The sequence below is a fragment of the Pteropus vampyrus genome, unplaced genomic scaffold (assembly GCF_000151845.1).
Source record: "Pteropus vampyrus isolate Shadow unplaced genomic scaffold, Pvam_2.0 Scaffold354, whole genome shotgun sequence".
Lineage (NCBI taxonomy): Eukaryota > Metazoa > Chordata > Mammalia > Chiroptera > Pteropodidae > Pteropus > Pteropus vampyrus.
In genome coordinates this window covers 261,378-274,349 of record NW_011889135.1, presented here as the reverse complement: position 1 = coordinate 274,349, position 12,972 = coordinate 261,378, and the positions used below count along the sequence as shown (strand labels likewise).

The following is a 12,972-nucleotide window of genomic DNA, read 5'->3' as shown; positions in this document are numbered from 1 at the left end:
TTTCACTTCTAGGCATATTCCTTAGGAAAATTTTTGTACATGTGCACAGAGAAACAAAGACAAAATTTCTCACTGCGCAGTGTTTGTAAGATCCCCAGACCAGAAAAAAATATAAACGTCTTTCAATAGAAAAATAGGAAATAGACAAATAAAATATGGTTTCTTCACTCAAAGGAATACTATATAGCAGTTAAAAAAATGACAGAATGACAAAGCGCTATAAAAAAATCAAGATTAATATTTCTAAAATACAAGCTGTTAATAAATTCCCATTGGTTAAATTTGTGAAAATCAGAGCAACTAAAAATGGATATGACTGTAACTGAGTATAATATATTGAATCAATAAAATTCATGAGTCCATAGTAATATTTAAACAAAAAAGAAAAAATCATACTGTTGGATAAAAACTACAGTATAACACATATGGCCATTTATGTACATTTACAAAATATAAAAATAATATCTTTTGATGTTCACATATATACATATATACATATATACATATGTATGTGAAACCAAAGAAAATGGAAGGAAGGACACACATAAGTTCATTAGTGATGTTTGAGAGGCAAGGTAGAAGTCTGTGATTGGAGACAAAAAAGGAGACTTCAACTTAATCAGCGTGGTTTTACACCCACACACAAACACGCATACAATATCATTTCAAGATGGTGGAGAAAAGGTGCTTATAGCATTCTTCTCTGCATTAAAACAACAAAAAAAACCAAAACCAAAAAACTTTTCAAAATGAAAACTAAAACACATGAGCACCAATGGCTTTGGCAGATGTATGTTAATAAGTTTCCTCCCAGCCCCTACAGGAAGGACCTCCAAGAACCAGAGGCAGCCTAATCTTTAGGCCTTTACTGTCTAGCTCCATGCTGTCCAATATGGTAGCCACCAGCCACTCGCATCTACATGAATTTAAATTCAAATTAATGAAAGTTAAATAAAATCAAAATTTCAGTTCCTCCATTACCTTAGCCACATTTCAAATGCTGAATAGCCACATGCGGCTAGTAGCTATTATATTAGGTGGTACATATACAGAACATTTCTATCATTGCTGTAAATTTTATTGGACAGAGCTGGTCTGGAGCCAAAGCTCTGTCTTGTGGACACCAAGAACATTTTTAGTGACATTGCTCTTTCCCTAATACATCCTTCTGCACATAGGAAAACTAATGCAATAACTAGGGAGATTTTTTCATTTCTAGAAGAAATATGTCCATTACAATCCTAAATTCCAATTATGACTGAAGTAACACTTTCTTAAGTTAAAAAAAGTAAACCATTTTTAGAAAGTGATCTAGCAATTATAGTTACATAAACTTCATGTTTCATTTTCCCTAAAACTTAGGAAGTAGGATGGTATGTCAAAGGATGATGAAAGCATTATCCAAACAAACCTCTAAATGTGGGTCCAGCAGTTTTCCAAGAGCCTTTTTTTCTTACCTGTACACAGTATGAGGGACATATACTTCCCGGATTGGAAATTCCAAAATCTCTTTTTGTGGACGTGTCCGGTTTTCAGGAAAGGGTCTCACGGGCAGTAGTTCAGGAGTCAGACAACAATTGATTATCTCCGGAGCTAGAGAAATCTCCAGTCTGAGCAAGCCTAGAGGGAGAAAATAGGACTGTTTTATTAAAGACATTGTCAAGTTACAAGGGAATAAAGAAAGATTGTTGTAGCATATTTCTTTTATGAAAATAAGGATAAGTTGTGGGAATGTAAAACTTTTGAAATTTCCAGCTAGTTTTCTACAGTTGGAGAAAAAGTATGTCATGACAACTCTTAGGATTTAGTTTCTAGAAATTTAAAAGCAATAAATTGTACAATGAATAGAAATAGATTAGAGGATCTTTAAAGTCTCTTCCAGAACTACCACACTGTAATAGTATCCAGTTAACTATTGATGATTTTTGAACTGAGTTCCCCGGTACCCCAGGGTGCTGGAGAAGTGCCTCAGTGGATGTTAAGCTGAGGATAAGGAAAGTGCCCTCACTTTCTACCAAAGCATGTCACTTTCACTTTTCATTTTATACTGAGAGTTCTGTATAATATTTTAAATGATAAAAGAGGCTCTTCTGTTCAAAAATATCTAATTACCTGAGAAACCTAACTAAAGCAGGATATTTATTTACAGAAATAATTCTTTAATAGAATAGAAAATATTAATAGATTTTCCAAAGGGGTGGATCAATTTGGACTTAACTCCAAATGCAAAATCCCATATTTCACTTGGTAAACGTGATTTTATAAATTTTAGCACTAGCCAGATAATGTCTCTAATCAGAAATGACCTTGGCACAGCTTAAGAGGATAAAGATAAGCCATCTGTACCTGGAATTGACTTGACTCTTCTCTGTAAGGATGAAGATCTTTTGTAGTCAGCTAAAAACTTGAATAAGTCTTCATCACTAAGGCGATCTCCCTCCTGTCAAGAGAGAAGTCAGGGTTAGTGAGGATGCACTATTGATTCCTGGGGTAGGGACCAGTGATTTCTGGAAAGATTTACGTCTTTACATTTTATTGTAACATGCCTTTCATAGAAATTAGGATTATAAGCAATGCTGAAGTAATTCAGTTCAACCTCTTGTCAAACATTCCTTCTCTACCACTCTCAGACTTGTTACTCAGCTTCTCATTATCTTTCTGGGAACGGTGCTTCTACTGCCTTCTAAGGAAGCCTGTTTGATCATTAGAAATTTATGCCAAAAGCTTCTTCTTCCTTCTATAACTTAAGCCCATTGATGCTTGTTTACTTCCTGGAATAATACAGAATAAGTTTACTTCCTTCTTCAGAGATTTAAAGATGAAGAAGGCATCTTTCCATCTTTTTCCTATCCTCATTTTCTTCACATTCGTCTTGACTAAGAAGGTAAGCATACTATCCTTTATGTGCCTACATGGGATAGGCACTTTGCCAAGGGACCCATGGGCAGAACTCTAATCTTTGCAACAGGTAGGTAGGTGGGTGTATCTTATTTTCAAATTCAGATGAGAAAACTCAGATGTCATTAAGTCAAGTACTTTGACCCTCAGGTAATACAATTGGAAGGGGTGTATACTGAAGAAAAACCCTTGAGGTCCCATGCTATTTCTATTATGTGGCATGGGGCACAGACCCCTCAGCATCCCTTCTACATTTCAGTTTATTAACATAACCTTTTGAAATGCCCTATGAATACAGAGCTATGGAAAATTTTCTAAAACAGAGTCAAACCAAATTTAAATGAAGTGTTGTTTTTTTTTTTGTAGTAAAATACACATAATATAAAATTTACCATCTTAATCATTCTTGAGTGTTCAGTTCTATAGTGTTAAGTAAATTTACATTGTTGTGCAACCTATCTCCAGAACTCTGTCACCTTGCAAAACTGAAACTCTGTACCCTTTAAATAGCAACTCCCCATTTCTTCTTCTCCCAAGCTCTGGCAACCATCATTCTACTTTATGTTATTCTTTCTTCCGTCTCTATGAACTTGATTACTCTAGGAAATTCTTTGTTTTTGAAAGTCTCAATATTTATTGAGCTAATGAAGAGTACCATCTGCAGTGGCCACCCTCTCTTAGCAAGTAGGCAGCCCTGCAAAGCCTGTACATGCAATAGCGGTGACAAGGACAAAAGTCAGGTCAGGAAACCCTGAGACTAAGAAGAAACAATGTTTCAGTCAGATTTTTCATAGCCTAATAAAAAATTGACCATGAGAGTTCACATAGGATAGTTTGTATTAATGGGAGCTAATCCTTCTCTCAATTAAAAGAGCTAACACTCAGTGAGCACTTGCTATATCCCCGGCACTCCGAGAAGAGCTTTACATGCCTCATGTCCTCTAATCCTCTCAAAAGCCACATGATGCAAGCACCATCGTCCCTGTTTTGTAGATAATTAAATCGAGGCTTGGTGAGATTAACCTGTTTTTTTAATCACTGTCTATACTCCCCCTTTGGGCTCCAACACCCATGACATTATGGGGACAAATCCACACACACTGTCACATGGAGAGATACCTGCTTGAAAAAGTTGTTAATGGTCATGGTGGTGGTCTTGAAGTTGGAGCCAACCCCATTTTCCTCCAAGGAGAGGGATCTTTCAGAAAACCTTCGAGATTGGGACAAAGTTCTCCGCTCACCCACAGAGCTTCTCCCTTTAAGGAAAACAATTGTCATTCCAAAGTATGCCTTTCTGTTTGAATGAATGTTATTAATATTACCAGATATAAGATATGTTTAAAGTCACTAAATAGAACACTGAACGTGGCCATTCTTGTTTAGAATGAAAATTCCCTCCACTGGCCCCTACTTTTCTAAACCTCCAATTGAAGCCCCTAATCCTCCTCTGACCAAAGGAGATGCCAGGCGCAGCCACAGTCCCCTCCCACATGGAGGGGAGGCCAGACGCCACCGGCAGGAGTCCAGAACTGCAGCCAGAACAGGGTCTGTAGATAAGCTTTATTTAGTTGACAGTGTTTACTTTTATTTTTACATTTGCATTCCATTGGGAGAGGCATGTACTCAAATGCCCTTGAAGGCATTTGGGATTGTGACCCAAACACACAAAAGTCAGCCTGAATATATTCTGAATCTCAGCTTTCTTCTGTCCTCGATGTGTGAATCAGGCAGCAGACCTGGCTGACCTGCCTAGTGATCTGCCTGAGTCACACCCAGACCTGGGCTGGGACCCCAACACTCTGCTTAATTGTTTCTTATCCCTTTTTTGAGATTTAGGTGAGACTCCTGTTGCTTTTATACTGTAAAACTCAAGGGTTCTGTTGTGAATAGTCAAATTGCTTAGAACTCTAATATTGCCAACTCTGTTGTGTGTTTAACATTCTCTTATCCTTAATTCTTGGCACACTTCCTCAGTATAATACACTGTATCTTCTGGCTCCCCAGCAAGCCCTATGCCTGAATTTATGGTATCATCAAATTTATGGTTAAACTCTTTGCATAACTCTTTCAAAATGCCTACCTGGGTCTACATAGAGGTTGGCATTAAAAAAAATTGTGGTATGAGGTCAAAATGCACTAAAGTGAGGTTTGTTATTAATAAACAGAAATAACCCTGGAGTTCTGACTGGTAATTATGCACCAATAACTCCAGAATAGCAGCAGCAATAACAAAATACCCTCCTCCACTCCTTTGCTAAAAGCAAAATTTCAGAAGTGGCAAAGCTAAGGAATGCATGAGCAATGTGACTGTAGACTTAAATATTTGCCGAATACAAGACATTTAGGAAAATAGAAACTGACGCCGGTGGGGGAGAGTTGACTTGAAAACTCTATAACCCTCTTGAACAGTTTCATACCCAACCTGGTTAAAAAAAATTATATTTAGATCAAGGGTGAGGTGATGAAAAAGAGAAATATGCTCAACAAATTGGAACAGTAAATATTCTTTTGGCATGCATTTTCATTGCACTTGGCAAAACAAACTCTAAGGAACTAGAAATTTTGCTGAGAAACCTGAGTTTTGCTTTTCGAAACGCCCATGACAGTGGCTCTTCTTATGTTTAGGAGCCAACTATGGTGCCTTTGTTTAACACGCTGTAGATGGTTATTATATTTTCTTGTTATTCTCAAGGATTTTACTTTTAAGAGGAAGTGGCTACTAAAAATTAACTTTTTAAACTGTCAAACTGACCAGAAAATTCCAACCAAAAATCTTACTACAAGAGTATATTTAAATTCCACAAACATGATAATTTAGGGTGATCACTGTCCAATCATGCATTTATAATCCAGCCATAACAGTGTTTCATCCTATTCATTTCCTTCTTCCTTTCCATTTCCCACATTTTATTATACCCCCAAATCTCCACTAATAAACTGTTGACCTTGGAATTGGTACATTGGGGACCCCATCCCTTCCCACTGCAGCTGAAAGTCTTACCAACCATGGACTCCACGTCGGTTACCTCCCTGTCCAGGGTGGAGACACTGAAGAAGCTTGATAAGCTTATGGGAGCCCAGGCAAAGGGCATCCGGTATTTTCCCAAACGTTGGCAGAAGGATTCAGCTTGAAGTTTTAATTTTTCAATCTTTTCTTTACCCTGGAGGAAAATGGGAAGAGACAAGCAGAAAAACAATATGGCACCAGACCAAGTCAGCTGTCTTGCCATGGATATGACAGGCATCTCCAAACTCCCTACGCTACTGATTAAAAAGAATGAATAGGCAGAAAAATGACACAACCTGGGTTGTATAACTGATAAGGAAATACAGACTAGAAAAAGAGGAGTTTAAAGAAAGGCTACATTCAACTATTAAATACATCTTCAGCTAAAAAAAAAAAAGCACAAGGCTTATTATGCCAGCTAATCAACAAGGGCCTCTTTTAGGAGCTAGTTACATGACTTGAATTCACATGAGAGAATCTTGGAATAAAAAGTTTTGTGTATCATCCACCAAGCTCTCAAGAGAGCCTGTTTTTCAAAAGTTGCCTGGGAAAACTCCAGGAAGATCTACAAATGTTCCTAACAATTTCCTTGTTAGGTGGACAACACTTCCAAGGTGTTCTAAGTTCAGAATAAAAGGTGGATTTTTAAAAATGTCTCGAGTTCAGTAAGTCTTATTTAAAATTTATAAGTCTGCAGTATGATGCTCATTAGGCAAGTCTCATTTCAGAAAGGCCGTGCTTTAACAATCATATCGGGTGCTGAGAAAAGATATGCTTTTCATAGGCTCAGGACCTATTTTGTGCTAATGAATTTATTATGTACAGCAGTCTCAGCCAATTTCCAAGTATCCTACCAGAAAAAATGGTGGCCCATGCTGTTGAGAAACACTAGAAGAGCTTTGGCGCTGTTTAGTGTCATGGAGTCTCTGTGGCCCTTCCAACCAGCTGGGTCAGAACCAAAGGAACAGGATGTGGCTTTGCCCTAGTCAAGTTTTATAATTAGACATTGGTGTGTATATCATCATTTGTTGAGTTTAACAATTTATTTCTTTAAAAGTTACCATCGAAGACCAGTTTCTCTTTCTTCTTTGGTTTAAATACAATTCAATCGTGTCTCATATGGGGACATATTATGGACTACACCACATTAACTATATTGTGGAACAGCTCTGAAAAATATCTGCATTTTCTAAGACGTCTCCATTTAGCAATACTCAAAGTGTCATACCTTTCCACCATCACTTTCCTTGATAACCATGTAGGGTTCTGCGCAGTCTCCAATCTCTCCCTGCTGAAGGACTTTTTCAATCTACCAAGAAAAATAGTATTAAAACAATGTAAATTACATACATATAACGAAATCTATGCAACCATCAAAAGGATGTTCTGTGACAATATTTGATGACATGAGAAGATGTCCATAATATATGTTTTTTAATTTTAAAAATTACTTAGAAGAGTACTATGCAGTTTTATAAAAAATCAGAAAGGCATATTGAAAGGATGATAGTAGATACACAGTGAATGTTAATAGTAGCTGTCTTAGTATGGTGGGTTTATGTGCTATGTTTATTTTCTTCCTATTGCTTATGTGTATTTTCTATTTTTAAACAATAAACTTGTATTATGCCTACAATAAAAAATGCAATAAAAATTATTTTGTAAAACAAAACCCATGAGACATATGGAGGAAGTTAAAAGCTCATTTTCTTTATTATTGCTTACAATGTTAAAAAGAGATATGACTTCTATAAAAGTCAGGTTGGGGACTCAAACCTTCCACAAAATGAGTAAATGAACAGAATAAATTATTTGTAATTGTATCTCTATATTTCTTATTAGGATTTAACAGACTTGGAAAGTAACCAAAAGCAGTGAGATGGTGCAGCTTTTCACTTTGCTAACTGGCTGGTAATATAAATGAATGCTACCGCTGTGAACTATCCTCTTTGATTTCGCTTCAGGTAAAGGATCTGCTGGTCATAAATTTGGGTACCATGTTTAAGAGAAAGAAAAGGAGACATTTGAAATTTCCTAACCCTCTGCTCCAAGAAAATTTAATTTAACATAAGATGTTGAGGAAAAAAAAAAGTAGATGTAGTCCCATTAGCCTGTGTCATTAGTCGAGATGATCCTTGAAAAAGAAATTTGAGTCAGTATATTCCAGCAGGCTCACATTCTTAATTGGCACTATCAAGTAGGGACAAAACATTTAAACCAGAAATAGCCTAGTGATGGAGGTGCTTACCGAAGTTTCAAAGGAAGTGGCATGAGGCTGCTCAGTATGCACCTAGCTGAGGGAGACTACAAGAAGGAAGTCTCTCTTCTCTCAAAGGAAGCTTACAACCCTTTCCATTGCCAGAGCATGAAGACTAGGCCGATCTTCCTGAGAGATGCCACAGACACATAACACTTGAGCGAGAGACTGGCATTTCTGTTAGTCAGCAGTCATTCACTTATTCGTTCATTCAAAAAATATTTTTTGGGTACCTTCTATGTGGTGGCTGGCGGGGAGATAGGTGGTGAATGCAATAAACCTGGTCCCTATTCTCCTGAAACTCATAGTCAGGAGCTTGTAGAGCAAATTGGAAGGAAGCTAATTTTTCCATGAAGTCAATGGATAAAAATAAGTCTCTGACCAAAAATAAACTTTGGACAGAGATAAAGAACCTTTTAATCAGGACTCTAAAGCAAAGAAGGGGAATTCCATGGCTTCATGCACTTGTAGTGTATTGTGTGGAACCTACAGAAGAAGAATCTTCAGAATCTGGAAGGGGGAGAATCCAGATTCGACCAGACCAGCAAATACTATTCCTTCACTGAGTTGGACAAGGGTAACTCCAGTTACTTCATGAGAAGGAGCTGCAAGCTGCTATGATAGCCCACTGTGAAGTCCTTCACAATTTATGTGTAGGAGAAATAAATGAGTCCTCATAACCAAGGCAGGTAGGGGAAATAAGCATCTCAAAATTACCTGGGAAATTTTAAGGAAAAAAGGCTATTCAGTAGAGGCTGGTTCAATGCCTGGCATGTATATTTCTAAAGTTTTACATCAGATTCACTCTCATCCTTACTCTCTCGCCTTCAATTGAGAAACAAAACTTTTAAGCCTGAAAAAACCCTTGAAAACAATATTATATTAGTACTAAACTAGTTAACTTTAACTAAATTACTGTTTAGATACTGGTGTTTAGTCTGAGAATAAAAATAAGAAAGAATGCCTTTCTCTTTACTGAATGGCAACTACCTGGATATATGTGCTAGATATTATAATAACATTTACTATAAGTTTAGAGAGACAGAAGCTACAATGATAGCATCATGGAAAAGAAAAATGAATCAGAAGCAAACCAGGGACTGTATGAGTAGATTTAAATTTCTTAACTATATCAAGACAATTGAGAGAATGTTAGTTATTGCCAACGAATGCATTTATTCATTTGAAATATTTGGAATGTATTTAGTAGTAATAGTAGCCCAGAGATAACTGCTGATATTTAGCAGGTTACTATGAATTAATCAAAATAAAGTCATCCACAGATAAGTAGAGTTTGAAGTAAAATGTGGCTTTGTAGAACTAGTAGTGTTGGTTTCTTTGGTTTCTTAGGCTGCAAGAGAATTTTGAATTTAACTACAGGGCTTTTAGAGTGGGCTATAAGCTAATTTTCTTATACGTTTAAGTAATATTGCAACAAATAGGACACATATTGAAGTTTGACAACAATAGATATGTTTTTTTAGCAACAGAATTTTAACTATAGTTTCCATAAGATTAAATAAATTCCCTTCAAGCTGTAGTAACCTTACAGAGTCTTGTAAAACGGGGGAAAGGAAGCTAGAATGGAAAGACACCTGACATTTGTTAAGTGACTTCTAAGACACCTAAATTCTTTAAAATCCTTATGGATGTCAAACCTAGAATTCTGGGTTTACATGAAATCAAAACAACTAGATTTTTTTTTTTTTTTTTTTTTTACAATTTTGGGGTAAAGAATCAATGAAACTAATTATTTTACTTAAAGTAAGTAAAATATTCAATGCTTCTTGTTAAGTTCTAATGAGTCATTTTGGTGTGTAGAAAAAGTCTCTGGATTTCTTATATCAGCAAAGAGTACAGTCTAGAATGAAAGGACTTTCTACTTATAATTGTCCCCACAGATTTTGACTCTAACTAGACCTACTCAATCTGTAAGATGGTGATAAAAAGGGCAAATGAAACTTGGAAAATATAGCCCACACCTTAAGTTGCCGGAGCCTGGGCTTGTGGACATTTAACAATGGGTCACTGGAAAAATGTGAGCATCACTAGAAAACTATCTGAGATTTTCATCTTAGCAGCCTCCCTCCCGGAGCTGGATAACTGAGGCTGCTTTTGTTGGTTGGGAGGAAGGGTGCCTACAATGTACCAGGCTTTATTTTGTAATCACAACCACCCATTATGGGTGGTTTATTGTCCCCACTTTACAGATGAAGAAACTAAGTCTCAGAAAAGGTAGGTAATTGCCCAAAGTCATATGGCAACCAAGTTGCAAAGCCAGCATTCAAAACTATGGAGACTGTATGACTCCAAAACCCATAGCTGTTCTAATATTCAATGCAGAATTTGCTGGTAAAGGGAAAGGGATAAGTCAAGAAGGAAACAAAGTGAATCTCACAAAAGACATAGAGGTAAGTCTGACACCTTTCACTCGATACATGCACTGGGAATAACGCAAAAACGAGAACATCAGAATGTGCAAATCAGATTGTATTTAACTACCTTGACCACTAGGTAGATGTCTGAGGATGGATAGGTGACCGAGAATACTGCAGATTTTGCCTGACTTGATGTGGCAACAGAGGGCGTGTGAGCACGCAGAAATCCTTTAAATTGGTCAGAGTTCAGGTCACAGTGAAAATTCTCTGAGATCTGTAAATGAGTAGCAAAATGAAAATAAGTTAGACTTGTTGCTCTCACAGTCCAAACATGTTAACAAAGTGAAAAACCAGAGAAATTTCTCCAAAGGAATAACTATAATTGTAGCCATGGTTTATGATTAGTGACCACTGGAAAACCTGATACATATTTTGTCACAATCCCTAGAGCAATTTACGATATGTTCTTTGGAATATTTAAATTTTTATTAACTCACCAGTATTTCCTGAGTATCAGTGATGTGCTAGGTATTCTGCCCTCAATTAGCATACAATCAAAAATGAAAAAAAAGGCAAATGCATCACAAACTACAGGAAGAGTGAAATATAAGTGACCACACTAGTACAAAAAAGCACTGTGGAAGTTACACAGGATGAGTGATCACATCCAGTGGAGGTGATCAGGAATGCTTTTCTTGGAGGAAACATGAGACAGATAGGCCTTGGAAGAAGATTCTGTTGGGCAGAGCTGGAGGGTGACAATGAACTAGGGAGAGAACGCAATACAGAAATGTTTCAGAGGTTGGAAAACATGCAGTGAGTTTAGTTGACAGAGACTAGTCCAGCTTGACTCTGCCTAGGTTAGAGAGGGAAAGAGAGCAGATGAGAGCCATACTGAAGAAAGCCAAGCATGGAAGCTAAAGAGTTTGATTTTAATGTTGCACATAGTGAGGATCCACTAGAGATTTTGAGCAAGAGCATGACATGATGGGCTCCCTGGCTCAGTGGTGAGCCACTTATGAGCCACTGCATAGTTGGGTCTCTGCTTCATCACTAATAGAGTTATAGCTGAGAATTGGCTGCCCAGGTAAAGACTGCATTTACTATCCTCCCTTGCAGTTAGGAGTGAGCATGGGACTAAATTCTTTCCAATGAATCATAAGCATTAAGTGATACGTCGAACATTCAGGCCTCCTCGCCCATTTTCTCCCTTTTTCGGGGGCTGCAATGGCAGTGACAAAAATGACTTTGGGAGAATGGAGGAGCCACTGCCAGCCTGGGATCCCAAATGACTGAGTGGAGCAGACCACTGCTGACTCAGCACATCCTACCCTAGATTGTTAACAAACAAAGCCAGAAACTTCTCTAAGCCAATGTTTCTCAAAATGTGGTTCCCTGGCCAACGGCTCCAGCATCACTTGGGAACCTGTTAGAAATACACATTCTTAGGCCCTATCCAGACCTACTGAATCAGAAACTCTGAGGGTGGGTCTCTCCTGTGTTTTAACAAGCCCTCCAGGTATTTCTGAAGCACAGTCAAGTTTAAGAACCACTGCCTTAAACTATGGAATTTGGGAGTCTCTTTATTTTAGCTGTTAACCTACACTAATACAAGTCTCAGTGATTTTTAATATTTATTCAGGAGATACTTATTTCCTTAAATACAGACAGTTTTGGATAAAGAGGAGCAGAAACATCTTACTCTGATTTTGCTATTTTTGTCTTCCTCTAGGAGTTACAAAATGACCAAGTAATCACACATTCATGGAGAAGTCTTAAGTCCTTGAATTTTTTTCAATTAAAAGCTCATTACAGTTGGTGAGGTCTTCACCCTGTGGCAAATTTAGACTTTTACTGCATATGTTGCCTTTCATTCATAATGAGCCTATTTCACAATGCAAAAAACCCCAAATGAGGAAACAGTACATGCATATCTGAGCTTGTCAAAAACATTCAAATTGCTTTGTTTTGTGTGTAGTCCACACGCTACTATATCATTTCTCTTTTCCTAACCATCTAGCCATCCTCTGGCCAACTTCCAGCATGCTTTCCATTAAAGAGTCTTCGGAGAACATAAATCACTAACATTCCCAGATCATTCCTTCAAAAACTGCAAAGGTGGTAGAACAGAGTGTATCAAAGGCCATTTGTTTTCAAATCTGATGTGGTTTTGCTGAATAGAAGTGAAATTTAAAAATATGAACCCAAAGTCTCATCAATAATATGTGCGCCCTCAGAAATGGGTTATTTTTTGTTTTCTTACCTTTTTTCTTTCTTTAACATCATAGAGGGCAATGCTGGCAAACAGAGGCTCAATTTCAATCTCAAACCTGTCAGAGAAAGAGAGAAAAATCTGTATGATTTTAACTAAGATAATTTTGAATTTTCTGAAAGTGCCTGAATATATAAACTGGTTAAAATATCAGTAGTTT

The 12,972-nt window shown here is 37.2% G+C and overlaps 1 protein-coding gene across 1 annotated transcript in view; it reads right to left on the bottom strand.

The window, feature by feature from the left end:
• Nucleotides 1-12,972, bottom strand: part of DOCK8 (dedicator of cytokinesis 8) — a 162,898-nt gene that overhangs the window by 108,459 nt on the left and 41,467 nt on the right. Inside the window, exons 7-13 of the mRNA XM_023522678.1 lie at nucleotides 12,804-12,870; nucleotides 10,665-10,814; nucleotides 7,134-7,214; nucleotides 5,900-6,059; nucleotides 4,018-4,154; nucleotides 2,347-2,440; nucleotides 1,458-1,620 (exon numbers count right to left, since the gene is read on the bottom strand). Coding sequence (XP_023378446.1) covers nucleotides 1,458-1,620; nucleotides 2,347-2,440; nucleotides 4,018-4,154; nucleotides 5,900-6,059; nucleotides 7,134-7,214; nucleotides 10,665-10,814; nucleotides 12,804-12,870 — 852 coding nt within the window. The remainder of the gene's footprint in view (nucleotides 1-1,457; nucleotides 1,621-2,346; nucleotides 2,441-4,017; nucleotides 4,155-5,899; nucleotides 6,060-7,133; nucleotides 7,215-10,664; nucleotides 10,815-12,803; nucleotides 12,871-12,972) is intronic.